This window comes from Rhinopithecus bieti, unplaced genomic scaffold (genome assembly GCF_001698545.2).
Source record: "Rhinopithecus bieti isolate Rb0 unplaced genomic scaffold, ASM169854v2 scaffold_30906, whole genome shotgun sequence".
Taxonomy (NCBI): Eukaryota; Metazoa; Chordata; class Mammalia; order Primates; family Cercopithecidae; genus Rhinopithecus; species Rhinopithecus bieti.
The window spans coordinates 595,178-614,258 of NW_016813269.1; the positions used below are offsets into that span (position 1 = coordinate 595,178).

Here is a 19,081-nt window from a genome sequence, read left to right on the forward strand (position 1 = left end):
GCAAACCACCATGGCACATGTATACATATGTAACAAACCTACATGTCCTGCACATGTATCCCAGAGCTTAAAGTAAAATAAATAAATAAATAAAATAAGATGCTAACAAGACAAAAGTTTTTAATAATGCTAACAGACCAGTTTTGCATAATCATAATGATAGGACACCAGCTATAGGGGATTCTAAAAGTACAAAAAAGAGAGATTGTTTTGCTTATTTAAACATCCTAGTATAGTCTTTTCCATCAGAGGTCAGTTTGCCTAAAATTAACAGCTAAAAAGACACACTGTTGTCATCAGCAACAGAGAGACACTGCAACATCTGAATGTGGTAATCATGACGATCCTATAGGAAGCAGCATCTGTTGTTTCCTGACGTTTTTTTTTTTTGAGATGGAGTCTCGCTCTGTTGCCCAGGCTGGAGTGCAGTGGTATGATCTCGGCTCACTGCAAGCTCCGCCTCCCACATTCATGCCATTCTCCTGCCTCAGTCTCCCAAGTAGCTGGGACTATAGGCGACTGCCACCAAGCCCAGCTAATTTCTTTTTGTATTTTTAGTAGAGATGGGGTTTCACTGTGTTAGCCAGGATTGTCTCAATCTCTTGACCTCGTGATCTGCCCGCCTCAGCCTCCCAAAGTGCTGGGATTACAGGCGTGAGCCACCTCACCCAGTCTCCTGACTTTTTAATGATAGGAAAAAAAGACAGAAGACTGTCCAAATAGCTTGAAAAAGATATCGAACATCCCAGTATAAGAAAACGTCTGGGCCGGGCATGGTGGCTCACACCTGGAATCCCAGCACTTTGAGAGCCAGGTGTGGCGGCACACACCTGTGGTCCCAGCTACTTGGGAGGCTGAGGTGGGAGGATCACTTGAGCCTAGGAGGCAGAGGTTGTAGTGAGTGGAGATGGTGCCACTGCACTACAGCTTGGGTGACAGAGTGAGACCATCCCAAAAAAAGGAAAAAAAAGGGAATGTCTGAACAATGTTATCCTGGGGTAGAGAAAATATATCTAACTGAAAATTAGGTCACTGTTTTGCACAACCCTCAGAAGTGTGGTGGCCTCCACTTCCCAAACTAGCAGAGGAACCCCTTTTCAGTTTGGTGCTGCTTCCATCTCAGAGTGCAAATGCGTGGTTGGGTCCTCTTCTGAGCTCTCATCTGGGTGCCTGTGTTGTACCTGTGGATCTAACCTGGAGACCTCCCAGTCAAGGACAAAGCTGCAGTACTTCTATGGGGTCAGGAGACCTGCGAAGAGGCCAGTTTATCCGTGGGCCCTGCTTCCCACTCATAGAACATTTTCTTGCTTTTATTACCTTTGAGCCATGTAGATGGTTGCCTATTCAACTTCAACTTCTTATAAACAACTCTACCCTTTATAAAAACTCAGGCTTATGATTGTTTTAAGGTAGAAAAATCCCCTAATGGGGATACCATCAATGAGATTTTTCTAGAGTGCCCTCTATGAAATTAATTCATTGATTAATTTATTGGTTACTTGTTAATCAATTACTTGTAAAGTAATTAATTCAATTACTTGTAAAGTGATGATAACAAACACTGAGCAAGGTAGAAGATACCATTATGAAACTCATGAGAGGCCAGGTGCAGTGACTCAAGCCTGTAATCCTAGCACCTTGGGAGGCTGAGGTAGCCGGATCACTTGAACTCAGGAGTTTGGGACCAGCCTGGCCAACATGGTGAAACCCCATCTCTGCTAAAAATACAAAAATTGGTCAGGTATGGTGGTGCATGCCTATAATACCAGCTACTTGGGAGGCTAAGGCAGGAGAATCACTTGAGGCAGAGGTTACAGTGAGCCAAGATCGCACCACTGCACTCCAGCCTGGGCGACATAGCAAGACTCTGTCTCAAAAAGTTAAAAAAAAAGAAAAAGAAAGAAATTCGTGAATGCTGAGCATAAGCCACACTAAATGCACACTCAGGAAATATTTATACGTATCAGTTATGTTTTGAGGACATATGTTCACAAATACAAAACCTCTGTGGAGGCCGAGGTGGGTGGGATCACGAGGTCAGGAATTTGAGACCAGCCTGTCCAACACAGTGAAACCCTGTCTCTACTAAAAATACAAAAATTAGCTGGGTGTGGTGGCGGGCACGTATAATCCCAGCTACTTGGGAGGCTGAGGCAGGAAAATAGTTTGAATCCAGGAGGCGGAGGTTGCAGTGAGCCGAGATTGTGCCACTGTGCTCCAGCCTGGGTGACAGAACTAGACTCCGTCTCAAAAAAAAAAAAAAAAACCTCTAGGGAAGTAGAAGAGCCCAATATTAGCAACATGGGCTCTGAAGCTTCAGGCTTCACGGGGGTGAATCTTGCTTCTGTGTGACATTAGGCAAGTCATGTAACTTCTTCATTCGCCCTCGTTCTCTTCCTCATAAAAGAGGGATGACAGAAGCTGCTCCACAGAGTCACCAGGAGACTCAAGGTCAGTAGGAATTCACATATATGGACATGCATGGCAAACTGCAATACAATAGCAAGGCCTTGCAGAGAGGAGCCACAGTATCTTGGTAGACATTAATGGTGTCTTGGTAGACATCAGTGGTCTCTTCCACTGATGTCTTCCAATTCTAAAATTCTATAGGAATTCCATTTTGTTGTTGAGCTGAATATATAGTGTAGAAAAACATTCAGATTTGAAGTTCTTGAAGCTAAGCAACTCAGTACAGTTATTTTTACCATTACGAGTTTACAAATGATGCTGTTCCTTGAATAAATTTCCAAGCTAGTTAATCCGTACAAATATTCAGAAATATAAAAATATGTTGATGGCATTTCTTTTTTTTTTCTAGACGGTGTCTCACTTTGTCACCCAGGTTGGAGTGCAGTGGTGTAATCTCGGCTCACTGCAAGCTCCGCCTCCCGGGTTCATGCCATTCTCCTGCCTCAGCCCTCCACCACACCCGGCTAATGTTTTTAGATTTTTAGTAGAGATGGGGTTTCACCGTGTTAGCCAGGATGGTTTTGATCTCCTGACCTCGTGATCTGCCCGCCTCGGCCTCCCAAAGTGCTGGGATTACAGGTGTGAGCCACCATGTCCGGCCTAAGTTGATAGCATTTCTAACATACTTTATTTCAACAATCAGTCTTTGTGGTATTTTTATAAATTATTGTTCAGCAAAGTGCAGTTTTACATTCCCTCTTACCTACGAGCAGAATAGACTTAGAGGCTTCTTGGATGTTATAGACTTTGTGTTTCTTCCCTAACGTGTTGACATCTGTGAGAATGTGTCAAAAATGACCACCTGGAATGTGAGTCATGAAAGTCAACTGGCAGAAGACAGCTTAGAAAACTCACTGGAGCCTTTGGTTGCAAGTCAAGGACTCACAAGGTCAGCTGCAGCACTGTCTGCCTGAGCAAAATGAAGAGGCTTGCTGAGAGCCAACTGCCAGACAACGACTCATTCACAGGCTCTCTGTAGTTTGGTAGAAAGAATCTGCTGAAGTAGTAATATTGATCATATTGATCATGACAATGGCAGCTAACATTTACAATGTGCTTACTATGTGCCACCCACTGTTCTAAGGGCTTTATCCTTCAATGCAGGCACTAATATCATCATCCCCATTTTACAGGTGAGGAAACTGAGACAACTAATGAAGTAATATACCCAAGATCACATTGCCAGTGAATGGGAGAGCTGAGGTTTGAATCTACACAGAACCTGTACTCTTAGTTATCTAACTGCTTTACTTGGAAGTGATGTGAGATTAAAAAAAAGAAGAAAAACAAAATATTTTCTTATGCTTTAAAAAAGTTCAAAAGTAAGTTAAAAGATTTATGCTGCATTTTAATCTATGATCTTGATTACTCATCAATTGGATTATGTACCCACTTTTTTTTTTTTTTTTTTTTGAAATGGAGTCTCACTCTGTCTCTCAGACTGCAGTGGAGTACAGTGGCATGATCTCGACTCACTGCAACCTCCACCTCCCTGGTTCAAGCAATTCTCCCACCTCAGCCTCCCAAGTGGCTGGGATTACAGGCCCATACCACCACGCCCAGCTAATTTTTGTATTTTTAGTAGAGACAGGGTTTCACCATGTTGGTCAGGCTGGTTTTGAACTCCCGACCTCAGGTGATCCTCCTGCCTCAGCCTCCCAAAGTGCTGGGATTACAGTCATAAGCCACTGTGTCTGGCCTGTATTCACTATTTATTTTCATTTTTTGAAAGTTTTGTGGGTACCTAGTAGATATATACATATATATTTTTTAACTTTTGAAAATTTTTGAATATTTACTATTTTGTAACTCCATACAAGTATTTTAAATTAATTTTCTGGTTTTTCTAGTTATTATTTTTTTTTTACCTTAATTCAAATAAAGAATAATTTAAAGGGTGAAGTGTTACAAGTTGAGAGACTCAAGTTCTAGTCTTGGCTTTGCCATGAAATTACTGTGTGAATTTGGTCTAGGCTTCGGTTTCTTCATGTTTATTAGTGTGTTCCTTTCTTTAGCTAAAACAGTTCGGTGTATGTGAAGTATCATTCTATGAACTGAAGAGATCCTGCCTGTTGAGTTGCAGATGGCTGGGCAGGTTGCCAAGGGGCTAGTTTCTCCATCCTGGCTTTCATGGCTGCATGCTACAGTTACCCCAACATGTCTTGACTACTTACCAGCACAAGATGTCACAGAGACATGCTTGAGTTGGCCAGGATCCAGGATGATATTTAGAAAGAAGAGAATAAAAGCTTAAGGATGATCAAGTTCTCTTAAGTAATATTAAACAAAAGCATACTATTTCCTTCTAATTTCCTCTCAAGGCACTTCTCATGTTAGCAAAGAAAATGACAAGATGAGTGTCAGCCTGTCATATTTTCTGATGTAATGTATGGGCTAGTAGCTCATCACAAAATCAACCATTTTATAGCAACTAGATAAGTTTCAGTGCCAACCCTTGTTCTCAAGCAGTGGGATGCCTGCTAAGCAGGTCCATATATGCTAGAGTTTTGAAATTATAGTGATATTTTTATTTTTAAGGCATTCAAGAGCAAAAGCAAATAGTGGAAGGTTCTCATTCATCAAATGCAATGACCTTATTGTTTAGGAAAATAAGATGTGACTATTACCAAAATGCTATTTTAGAAGTATAATCACCTTCTTCTTTTCAGTCTGCCATGAAAATTCATGGAGACCAAAAATGATTAATACATTATTTTGTAACCTGCTACCCAAAACAGGGTGGTTTGTTTTCCAAATTTTGTATCCTTTGCATATTTAAAGTTACTTACTGAGAGTTTTCCATGTGTAAGGAATTGAAGGGACAAATTCACAATCTCTGTTAGAAGACTTAAAAGAAATTTTTGGAGGCTTATGAACATCTGCAATTTCATTTGTAAAGTATCCAAGAATTTGTCACCTTAGTAACAATTAAATGCATTAAATGCTAAATGCTTATTAAATAGAGTTGAAAATGGATTTGTTAGTTGTTCCTCTAAAGATTTTAACTCCAGCCTCTAGCCCTCTCCTCCCCTTTGCAATGCAACTATGCCTTCACATAGTGTTCTTTAAAAGGAGGCTTTATGGCTTTGGAGGAATACGCTGATTTCACAGCCAGTTTTGCCACTGCTATGGAAAACAGAGTACACATGCAAGCCAGCTGAAGTCATACAAACTGCAAGGATTACGGCTGTGGGGGCCTCCACAACTCCTGTCAAACTGCAATTAGAAACAGCTTCTCCAAAGGACAACATGAGAAATTAGAAATTCTTGTTGATGGCTCCCCAATCTGCTGGGTTTCTAATCAGGCCTGGCATGACCCATTAGAGATCAGACATAGGAAAATCATAATGAAACTAAGGTATCTTCTGTTTTCCAAGTTTCACTCCCCCTGGATCCTTTCCAAGTCTGTAATTATTGTCTCTCACCAGTTAATAAGGGAACCGTTTCTCTATGGGGACAGGAGCTTTTGGAAGGCTGGACCCAATCGTTACAGGCTCAGTCCAGGGCCCTTCCGGCACACCAACTACTGCAGGTGCAAATTATCTAACTGATTGAGTTCTTATTTAACTTATCTCAGTTACTTCAACTTTATCACTCAGAGAATAAGACAACTTTTTCAGAGATCATAGAAAAGCTATTTAGAACTTTAATAAACTAGAACCATTCAATGAAAAACTAGAACCATTCAATGAAAGATTTTTTTCTTGGCACCACAACTTTAAGTGGGAAAGTTGTCTTCTCATTTTTTTTTTTTTTTTAGATTAATCGAGATGTGGCCTAATTTCCCATACCTCTGTCAAGATCTAGAAGCTAAGAGATGGTAGAAAACTCAGAGGTCAATTATGGCAATTTCCATTTCCTTTGCCAACTCTTCAATGATCTTTGAGACACATTTACTAAAGTTGGAAACTAATTAATCAAAGAGTTGATTAAAGCCAAGCTTATCAGACTAACTGATAAGTCAGTCAATCTGACAATACAGTGCTGTATATATTATACACGGATAGGAACACCTAAATGTGAGCCAGCTGTAACTTTCAACCTGACAGATTCTTAATTAAAACTCCCTTAAGTAAACCAAAAATAAAATTCTAAGCCCCCCAGCTGCCTGATGGACCCCCTCTCAGCCAAGGACATTTCAATGAAAACCTGAAAATCTAGTTCAGGCCATGATGGGAAGTGAGAATCAGACACACCTCATTATATACCCTCCTTCCTTTGGAATCCAGGCACAGTTGACCATCAGTAACATTAAAACAGAGATCTTAAGACTGACTTTTGTAGCAATAAGACACCAAGTTCCAGCCTGACTCTAGTATAGCATCACATGATAGACAGCAGCCCCTGAAAGAAACTGAAGTATTTTACTCCAAAATATATTTCTTTGATATATTTTGAAATGGCCCTACCAAACTGTCTCTTGTGAAGCAAACCTACATTTTGCAGAGAATCGCCTTTCCTTTCTGGATCTTTCCTCTGATCCAGGAGAGAATGAATTAACAGTCTGGCACCTTTTAAGGTCTGATAACAGCACTGAAGTCAGCTACCTGGAGGCTTTATCTGCATGATAAAACCTTGGTCTCCACAACCCCTTATCTTAATACAGACATTCCTTTCTATTGATTTCAGCTCTTATCTAATGAGTTATCTAATAACTCTTTCAACCAATTGCCAATCAGAAAAATCTTTGAATCTGCCTATGACCTGGAAGCCCCCCACTTCCAGTTGTCTTACCTTTCCAGACCAAAGCAATGTACATCTTACATGCATTGATTGATGGCTTATAGCTCCCTAAAATGTCTAAAACCTAGTTGTAGTCTGACCACCTTGGGCATGTTCTCAGGATCTCCTGGGGCTATGTCATGGGCCACTGGTCATTCATATTTGGTTCAGGATAAATCTGTTCAAATATTTTACAGAGTTTGACTCTTTTCATCAACACTTAGTAGTAGAGTATGATTTTAAGACAAAGCAGAAATGCGATCTTTTTCAATTGCTTTAAAGGCTCAACTCAAACTCCATCACTCAATGAAACATTTCCTAGTCCCTTGAGTTAATTTCTCTTTTTATCTTTTCTTCCATAGCAAGTTTCTGGAGCCTGTATGTACCATAGGACATTCTGTATGCTACAGTTAGTTGCCAGTAGGTGAACATTCTCCACTAGATGGTGGGCTATTTCCCTAAAGTCAGGGATTATCTTATTCATCTCTGTTGCCTTTCCCTCACTGTTTTCTGGAATTAAAGCAGAGAACCTAATTCAAAACAACACAACAAAAAACCTTCAATAGTCTAAAAGGTCGAATCAATAGGCTAATTAATTTGTTATTATTTAGAGAAGATGTTTTCAGAAACAAAGTATAGTAAAATGATGGACAGTATTTCAGAGAGTAGTGGGGAGCAAGCTCAGAGGAGAGCATTATGTGCAATTTGGATATTCAGTAAAAATAAACATAAGGCTCTGAAGTATTATTCAATTATCATCATAAAGGTTGTCCAAAACTAGAGCAAATTTTGACTCATTATGGAATTCTTTGAAAAGCAGCAATCGGGAACAACCAGAGGCATCTGGTACATGCCTCCTCACAGAGGAACCAAACTGCAAGTAGATAATCACACTTTGAACAGATCCTCTTAAAGAAGAGTGGAATTTAACAGAGAAGTGACAGGAAACACTTAAGGCAAGAAAGCAAAGGGAAGCCAAGACCGTCTGCTCAGCTAAGAACCTGGAGACACTCCCCAATGTGGGAAAAGGGTAAGTAAAAAATCTCAGTGGTCCACATTCCCATCATGGACTCCTGCAATTCTAGCCACAGGAGAGCCCCTCCACGCTCATGGGCCATAAGACTAACAGAGAGAGCTGCCTAGAATTGACACAAAAGCATCGCTCCATAGAAGGAGCTCACACTGGGTCCCACATACCCCCTGAGTCCTAAGCAGCTACAGCACAGTGCCATTTTGACAGCCTAGCCTCTGCCAAACTGCAGCCTGTGCTGAAGCACAACAGTCCCTGCATCAACACATTCCTGGAACCCCACTGACATCCCCCATGTGTGGGCACTGCTGTGGCTGGCTGTTGCTACCAGGGCTGAAGCAGTAACCATTGACAGTGGCCCTGATACTCCCAGTAGTGTGCCATCACACATTTGTATGTGTCCCACTGCTGGATGCCACTACCAGGGTAAAAGTGCAAGCCACTGGCAGTGACCCTACTGTCTTAGTAGTAGAGTTGCCATGCATTTACAAGTGTCCTGAGGACAGGTTAGCCTATCCACAGCTGATACATGGGGATGAAGCATGTGCTCCCTAGCCAACTACCTGCAGGTGCTACCACTGAAAGCAACCCCACTCTTCCCAGTAGCAGGGCACCCTGCCCCTGCCTACCACAACCAGCACATGCGTGTACCACAGTGGGGCCTGAGGATAGGTTTGCCTGGCTCGGTTCCACACTCCCTCCACCTACCGCCCAAGTATACCATTGGAAGGCCCAGAAATCAACTGGCTATGTTTACAATGATTGGTACCTGAGCACTCCTCCCAGGGGCCTGAGGATGTGCCCACCTAACCTGCTGCTATCACCACAGCTAGTACTCACCTGCACATGCCACCTGCAGGCCTGGGGACTGGCCTTCCTAGCCCATTGCAGCCACTGCCAACACCAGTGCAGACCACTTGGGAGCCAGAGGATTGTTAAGTGACTGCTACTGCCATTGCCCATGCCACAGCTTCTGCCCAGGGGCCCAAAGACTGACCTACCTCCTGCCCCATCACTGCCACTGTTGGCACCTGGGAAAGCTATCTGAAGACCCAAGAATCAGCCTGTCTGGAGCTGCTAACACTACTGCCCAAGGATAGGACCATTTGGCCCACTACTGCCACCACTGGGGCTCAAGGACTAGACCACTTGGCATTCCCATCCCCAGCAAAACTTCACCAAAGTCTCCACTAACCGCACCCTAAGCCAATGAAAAATTCACAGACACCACTGAGGTTGTTTATAGCCAAAAAAAATCATGTAATGACTACACTATTGCATGCACCCAGAATCAGAACCAAAGTGCCCTACCAACAACCACTGTAAGTACATCTTCAGGAAAATATCCTCCTCTATGAAACCAAATTCAAAAAAATGTAAGAAGCAACTGTTATATCAGATGTGTAGATATCAATTTAAGGACACAGAAACATAAAAAAGCAAGGAAATATAATACCTCCAAAAAAACACAATAATTCTCCAGCAACAGATTCTAATACAAACAAACTTAAGATGTCTCAGAAAAAGAACTCAATGTAATTATATTAAAGAACCTCAGTGAGATATAAGAGAACACAGATAAACAATACAAGGAAATCAGAAAACAATTCATAATATGAATGAGAAGTTTACCAAAGAGATAGATATCATAAATAAAGAACCAAACAGAAATTCTGGAAGTAAAGAATTCATTGAATGAAATACAAAATACTTTCAAATGCTTTAAAAATAGACTAGATTGGCCAGGCGCAGTGGCTCACACCCGTAATCCCAGCACTTTGGGAGGCTGAGGTCGGCAGATCACAAGGTCAGGAGACTGAAACCATTCTGGCTAACATGGTGAAACCGTGTCTTTACTAAAATACAAAAAATTAGCTGGGCATGGTGGCATGCACCTGTAGTCCCAGCTACTCAGGAGGTTGAGGCAGGGGAATGAATCTCTTGAACTCAGCAGGCAGAAGTTGCAGTGAGCCAAGATTGTGCCACTGCACTCCAGCCTGGTGACACAGCGAGACTCCATCTCAAAATAAATAAATAAATAAATAAATAAATAAANAGACAGTGTTAAGAAGGAAATTTATAGCACTTAAGACCCATGTCAAAAAGTTCAAAAGATCACAATTTAATAACCTAACTTCACAACTAAAAGGACTAGTGAAACAAGATTAAACCAACCCCAAAGCTAGCAGAAGACAAGATATAACCAAAATTAGAGCTGAACAGAATGAGATTGAGACACACACAAAAAAAGCATTCAAAAGATCAATGAATCCAGGAGTTGGTTTAAATAATAATAATAATAATAATAATAATAATAATAATAGACTAGATCAAGCAGAAGAAAGAATTTCAGAACTTGAAGACAGGTCTTTTGAAATAACTCCATTAGATAAAAATAAAGAAAAAAAAAGAATGAGAAAGAATGAACATAGCCTACATGACATATGGGACACTGTAAGGGAAACAACTTATTGAACTTTTGGTGTTCCAGAGGTGAAAATAAAATAAAATAATAGAAACCTGTTTAATAAAATATTAGCTGAAATGTTCCCAAGTTTGCAAGAGATTTAGACATCCAGATACAAAGAAGTTCATAGATTCACAAATAGATATGATTCTAAAAGGTCTTCACTGCATATTATAGTCAAACTGTTGGAAGTCAAAGACAAAGACAGTATTCTAAGAACAGCAACAGAAATGTGACTAGTCACCTGTAAGGGAACCACCATCAGACTAACAACAGAAACCTTACAGACCAGGGGAAAATGGGATGATATGGTCATACTCCTGAAAAAGGGGGGAAAAAACCTGTCAGCCAAGAATTCTATACCCAGAAAAATTATCTTTTATAAATGTAGGAGAAATAAAGTATTTTCCATATAAGCAAAAGCTAAGGGAATTCATCACAACTACACTGGCCCTACAAGAAATGCTTCAGGCATTTCTACATCCAGAAGTGAAAGAATCATATCTACCGGCATGAAAACATAGAAAAGTATAAAACATACTTGTAGAACAAAGACATAAATAAAGAAGAGAAAGGACTCAAATGTTACCACTGCAGAAAACCACCAAACCATAATGATAAACAATAAGAGAGAAAGAAAGGACATACAGAACAACTAGAAATTAATTAATAAAATGACAGACATAATCCCTCACATATTAATACTAACCTTGAATGTAAACAGATTAAACTTTCCACTTAAAAGATAGAAACTGGCTGAATGGATTTAAAAATGACCCACTATATGCTGCCTACAAGAAGCTCATTTCACCTGTAAAAACACATATAGACTAGGCCAGGCACGGTGGCTCATGCCTGTAATCCCAGCACTTTGGGAGGCCAAAGTGGGAAGATCACAAGTTCAGGAGATCAAGACCATCCTGGCTAACACGGTGAAACCCTGTTTCTACTAAAAATACAAAAACAAGATTAGCCAGGTGTGGTGGTGGGCACCTGTAGTTCCAGCTCTAGGGAGGCTGAGATGGGAGAAAGGTGTGAACCTGGGAGACAGAACTTGCAGTGAGCCGAGATTGTGCCACTGCATTCTAGCCTGGGTGACAGCAAGACTCTGTCTCAAAAAAACAAAAAACAAAACAAACAGAAAACCAAAACAAAACAAAACATATAGACTAAAAGTAAAGGAATGTAAAAAGTTACTCCTACAAATGGAAACCAAAAGCAAGCAGAAACACCTATACTTATATCAGACAAAACAGACTTTAATTCAAAAAAACAGTAAAAATAGACCAAAAAAAGTCAATTATAAAATGATAAAGAGATCAACTCAGCAAGAAATACAATTCTAAATATATATATAGCCAACAATAGAGCACTCAGACATATAAATCAAATATTACTAGTGAGAGAGATGAGGCCCAATACAATAATAGTTGCAGACTTCAACACCCTACTATCACCATTAGACGGATCATCTAGACAAAATATTTACAAAGAAACATTGGATTTAAACTGCACTTTATGCAAAATGGACCTAACAGACTGTTACAGAACATTTCATCCAGTGGCTACAGAATACACATTCTTCTCATCAGCACATGGGACATTCTCCAGGATAGACCATATGTTAGGACACAAAACATGTCTCAACAAATTTTTAAAAACTGAAATTATATGTAGTGTCTTTTTAGACCACAATGGATTAGATAAAGAAGAGAAAGGACTCAAATGTTACCACTGCAGAAAACCTCCAAACCACAATGATAAACAATAAGAGATAAAGAAAGAAACAAAGGATATACAGAACAACTAGAAATTAATTAATAAAATGACAGAAATAACCCCTCACATATTAATACTAACCTTGAATGTAAACAGATTAAACTTTCCACTTAAAAGATATAGACTGGCTGAATGGATTTAAAAATGACTCACTTATTAAATCAATAATTAAATGACCCACTTATTAAATCAATAATAAGAGAAACTTTGAAAACTGTATGAATACATGGAAATTAAACAACATGCTCCCAAATGACCACTAGGTCAAGAAAGAAATTAAGAGGAAAATCAAAGCATTTCTTGAAACAAGTGAAAATCAAAACACAACATATCAAAACCTATGAGATAAAACAAAAGCTGTGCTAAGAGGGAAGTTTATAGCAATAAACTTCTACATCAAAAAAGTAGAAAGATGTCATATAAAAAATCTAGTGATGAACCTCAATGAACTAGAAAAGCAAGAACAAACCGAATGGGAAAATAGTAGAAGGAAAGAAATAATAAAGATCAGAGCAAATCCAAACAAAAGAGACTGAAAATAATTACAAAGAATCAACAAAATTAGAAGTGGGTTTTTTGAAAAGATAAACAAAATAGATTGCTAGCTAGACTGACCAAGAAAAAAGGAGAAAAGACCAAAATAAAGAAAATCAGAAACAAAAAAGACACATTACAATTGATACCACAGAAATACAAAAGATTATCAGAAACTATAGTGAATAACTGTACACTAACAAACTGGAAAACCTAGAGGAAATGGTTAAATTCATAAACATATGCAACGTCCCAAGACTGATTGAGGAAGAAACAGAAAACCTGAATAGACCAGTAAAAAGTAAAGAGATTGGATCAGTAACAAAAATCTTTCAACAAAGAAAAGTCCAGGTCCAGATAGCTTTATTGCTAAATTCTACCAAACTTACAGAGAAGAATTTACAGCAATTCTCCTTAAACTACTAAAAAAAAAGAAAAAAAACTGAAGTGAAGAGAATTCTCCCTAACTCATTCTACAAGGCCAGCATTACCTTGATATCAAAACCAGACAAGGACCCAACAACAAAAAAATACTACAGGCCAATATCCCTGATTAACATAGATAACAAAAATTCTCAACAAAATTCTAGCAAGCCAAATCCAACAGTACATCAAAAAGGTAACATACCATGACCAAGTGGGATTCATCCCAGGGATGCAAGGTTGATTCAATATAAACAAATCAATAAATGTGACACATTACATAGACAGAATGTATAATACAATTTATATGATCATCTCAATAGACACAGAAAAAGCATTTGATAAAATTTAGCATCCTTTTATGATAAAAACTCTCAACAAACTAGTCATAGAGGGAACGTACCTGAACATAATGAAGGGCATATATGACAAATTCATAGCTAACATCATACTAAATGGTGAAAAGCTGAAAGCCTTTCCTTTAAAAACTGGAACAACACAAAGATGCTCACTTTACTACTCCTATTCGACGTAGTACTGGACATCAAAGTCAGAGCAATCAGGCAAGAGACAGAAATAAAAGGCATCCAAATTAGAAAAGAGGATGTCAAATTGTCCCTCTTTGCAGGTGGCATGGTCTTATATCCAGAAAAACCTAAAGAACCAAAAAAGTCTTGGATCTGATAAATAAATTCAGTAAAGTGACAGGATACAAATTCAACATAAAAAAATAGTGTGTCTATATATGAACAACACACTAACTGAAAAAGAACTCAATAAGGCAATCTCATTTACAATAACAACAAAAATACCTAGGAATAAATTTAACCAAGGAGGTAAAAGACCTCTACAAGGAAAACTACAAAACACTGATTTTTAAAAATTGAAGAGGACACAAACAAATGGAAAGACAGCTCATGCTCATGGATTAGAAAAGCTAATATTAAAATGACCAGACTGCTCAAAGCAATCTACACATTCAATTCAATCTCTACCAAGATAGCAATGTTGGCCAGGCATAGTGCCTTACACCTGTAATTCCAGCACTTTGGGAGACCAAGGCAAGAGAATCGCATGAGCCCAAGAGTTTGAGACCATCCTGGAAAACATAGAGACCCCATTTCTACAAAAAATTTTAAAAATTAGCAAAGTGTGGTGACATGTGTCTGTAGTCCTAGCTACTTGAGTGGCTGAAGTGGGAGGATTGCTTGAGCCTGGGAGATTGAGGCAGCAGTGAGTCATAATCATGCCCCTGCACTCTAACCTTGAAGACAGAGCAAGACATTGTCAAAAAAAAAAAAAAAAAAAAAAAAAAAAAAAAAAACCAAAGCCATTTTTCACAGAAATAAAAAAAAAATACATACATTGGGGGAAAGGACACCTTCTTCAATAAATAGTGTGTAGAAAATTGGATATCCACATGCAGAAGATTGAAATTAGATCTCTATCTCTCATCATATACAAAAATCAACTCAATATAGATTACAGACTTAAATATAAGACCCTAAAATATAAAACTACTTGAAGAATACATAAGGGAAGTACTTCAGGGAAATACTTCAGGACATTGGTCTAGGCAAAGATTCAATGGCTAAGACCTCAAAAGCACAGGCAACAAAAACTGAAATAGACACATGGGACTATATTAAACTAAGAAGCTTCTGTGCAGCAAAGGAAACAATCAACATAGTGAAAAGACAAACTGTTGAATGGGAGAAAATATTTGCAAATTTTTCATCTGATAATGGACTAATATCCAGAATATACAGGGAAAACAAACAGCTCAACAGTAAAACAACAACAACAAATAATAATAATAGTAATTTCATTAAAAAGGGGCAAAGGACATGAATAAATATTTCTGAAGAAAAAACATACACTGGCCAACAGGCATATAAAAAAAATGCTCAACATCACTAACCATCAGGGAAATACGCAAGTCAAAACCACAATGAGATATCATCTCACCCAGTTAAAACTGCTATTATTAAAAGGGCAAAAAGTGATTGACAGACATGGTGAGAATGTAAAGGAGAGGGAACTCTTATATACTGTTTGTGGGAATGTAAATTAGCACAATCTCTATGGAAAACAGAATGTAGATCTCTCAAAACCTAAATGTAGAACTACTATATGACCCAGCAATCTCACTACTGGAAATTCATCCAAAGGAGAAAAAAAAAAAAAACAATATATCAAAGAGTAGAATGATAGACACCAGGTTGGGAAGGGTGTGTTGGTGGGGTTGGAAGAAGATGAAGAAAGGCTGGGTAATAGGTAAAACTTAGAGTTAGATAAAAGGAATAAATTCCAATGTTCAGTAGCAGGTGACTGTAGTTAACAACAATACACTGTATATTTCAAAATAGCTGTAAGAGAGGATTTGAAATGTTCCCAACACTAAGAGATGATAAATACTCAAGATGATGGATACCCCAAATGTCCTGACTACACATTCTATGCATGTACAAAATATCACATAAATATGCACAAATATTACATTCAATAAACAAAAGTTTAAAATTTTCTTCAAGCATAAAACAAGCAGCAATTTTAGAATTTTAAATTTTGACATTTTTTAAATGTCAAAATAACATGTTCTAATAAAAGCAATTTCTTAAAAGCACCTTAAAGACCTACTTATGAAAAATCTAGCTCTATTTTACCAAAATTTTAATCAAAAATGATCAAATCAAGAAAAAAAGAATTCTGGTTAAAACCATGAATTAACTTGAACATTCAACAGTCTGGGCCTCACCATTAACCTGGTAATGACATTAAGAGCAATAACATTTGGACAGTCCTTACCTTCATGAATATACATCTGTTGAGCATCTTCAAGATGTAATAACCCCAGTAAAGGTGAAGGACCTGCAAGATCATGAGCTGTAGGTTGAGGAAGATGTACGAAAAGAAAGGCTCGAGGTAATACATAGGCAAGATCAGTGTGCAATATAAAATCCTGAAACACCAAACAGATGAGAGAATTTCATCACAACCAAAGCACTCATGAATTTTCAATAATAAAATAAATACTTTTTCTCCTAATAAAGCCCAGGAAATTATTGAAAGAAAAGATACAATAATATTATCTTAAATATCATTACTGGCAAGCAACAAAAAAAGTACAATCTGTCTTCCTGAAGAAAAGTTAAAGAAAACAGCATTTTTATTATGCAGTGTTTAAACTAGAATGTACCTTGGTTTCCTCTTTTCCAACAAGAGCATACACTAACCATGTTTACCTTCTGGTGGTGGAGTTAGAGGATTTTGAAGAACAAATAAGATAATGCATGTTTTACATAAGGTTATTATTGCCTTAAAACATAATCTCATTTATTTGGCATCAAAGGTGAATAGAGAATTCTACAAAAGTAAATTTTCCAAATAAAAGAAGCTTTAACAAAGCAAAAATTCCATGAGTACTTACACTTGTGCTTCCTAAAGTAAATTGCATGCTTTATTAGTTTCATAAATAGGCTCCTGGACACAATTTGAACTGCTCCTGATGACGTAAGATGCACAGTGTCTTCAGATATTATTGCCATATGGACCGGGCATGGTGGCTCATGTCTATAATACCAGCACTTTGGGAGGCTAAGGTGGGCAGATGACCTGGGGTCAGGAGTTTGAGACAAGCCTGGCCAACATGACCAAACTCTGTCTGTACTAAAAATATAAAAATTAGCTAGGTGTGGTGGCATGCACTTGTAATCCCAGCTAGTAGGGAGGCCAAGGCAAGAGAATTGCTTGAACCTGGGAGGCGGAGGTTGCAGTGAGCTGAGATTGCGCCACTGCACTCCAGCCTGGGTGACAGAGCAAGATTCCGTGAAAAAAAGAAAAAGATTTTATTGACATATGAAGGGCTATTTGTTCATTTCTCAAACTTATATAGTACCATGAATTTAGAGTCTTTCAATAGGTTTGTTTATAAGTATATTAGCTATAGATATAATTTTTTCACGTAACATTGGGGAAACAAGAAAAGAAAATTGTCCATAACACCATCACCTTAAACAAACAATATTGTAATTTTCATGCATTCTCTTCCAGTATTTTCCTAAACAATTTTTTTTTTATTAACATGCAGTAAAATTTACTGTTTTTTGGTGTATCGTTCAATGAATTTAATGTCTATAGGTTTGTTTAACCACCACTACAATTAGGATACAGAACAGCCTATCTTGCCAAAAAATTCTGTGATGCTATCCCTTTATTGCCACACCCTCCTCCACACCTAAACTTGGCAAACACTTTGCTCTGTATTCTTTGGTCTGTCTTCCAAAGACATAAATGGAATCATACATTGTGTGAGCTTTTAAGGCCACCTTCTTTCACACAACATAATGCTTTTAAGATTCATTCAGTTTTCATGGTTATCAATAGCATGCTCCTTCTTATTACTGAGTGTCACTCCACTTTATGGCTGCACCACAGTTTGTTTTTTTACCCATTGAAGAATATTTGGGTTGTTTCCAGCTTTTGACATTTATGAATAGAACTGCTATAAATATCCATGTAGATATTTATTTGTGAACAGAAGTTTTGATTTTTCAAGGGTAAATATATAGAGGTAGAATTATGTGCCATCTGGTAAATATATGCTTAACTTTATAAAAAACCGAAAAACGATTTTCCAGAGTGGTTGCTTTACATTCTCACCAGCAAAGCATGAGAATGTCAGTTGTTCTTCACCTTTGTTTGTACTTCACATTGTTCTGTATTTTTACCACTGCAGTAAACATAGCATTTGTGAGATTTTATGTTCAACTACATTTAGCTTTAAGTCAAAGACATTTTATGCTATTTAGACAACTTGATGTATATAGTCTTTCATAAACTGAAATTATTTCTGTGAAACTATATATTTCTAAATGCGAGATTACTGTTTTAAGGTATACATTAAAGTTAGAAAAATTCAAGGTGTATATTAAAAGGTACTAAAATGTTGTCAAATTATTTTCCAAAATTGTAACTATTCATAAGGCCACCATCAATTTATAAAAGAAGAGTTTCACTGAACTCAGAACTGGTATGAAATAGTTTCAAAATTTCTTAACTTAAAAGATAAAATACTTTCAGTTTACATTATTTGCAAGGCCTTAACATTTCCCCTGTGTCTGCTTAGTAGCTCTATTTCTTCTTTTGTAAGTTATCAGTTCAAGTTCTTTGTTTGAAAAACAGGGGCCAGGTGTAGTGGCTCATGCCTGTAATCCCAGCACTTTGGGAGGCCGAGGCGGGTGGATCACCTGAGGTCAGGAGTTCAAGATCAGCCTGACCAACATGGTGAAACACCATATCTACTAAAAAAAATACAAAAATTAACCAGGTGTGGTGGCAGGTATCTGTAATCCCAGCTTCTCAGGATGCTGAGGCAAGAGAATTGCTTGAACCTGGGAGGCAGAGCATGCGGTGAGCCAACATCGCACCACTGCACTCTAACCTGGGTGACAGAGCAAGATCCCATCTCAAAAAAAAAAATGTAATAACTTGATTGGTTTTAAAAACTTAGCAATTACAGAAAAATATACAGAGGTTAAGGAAGGAAAAATCACTTGAAGTCTCACAACTTACAGGTAACCCAGAGTATTTTGTTAAACATGATTCAGGATATCGCTCTCAAAACTATATTCTTTTTTTTTTTTTTTTTTTTTTTT

The 19,081-nt window shown here is 38.0% G+C and overlaps 1 protein-coding gene across 1 annotated transcript in view; it reads right to left on the reverse strand.

The window, feature by feature from the left end:
* The window catches only part of CERS3 (ceramide synthase 3), a 127,216-nt gene that overhangs the window by 30,518 nt on the left and 77,617 nt on the right, over nt 1-19,081 (reverse strand). The window contains exon 11 of the mRNA XM_017847919.1: nt 16,233-16,386. Within this exon, the coding sequence (XP_017703408.1) occupies nt 16,233-16,386 (154 nt within the window). The remainder of the gene's footprint in view (nt 1-16,232; nt 16,387-19,081) is intronic.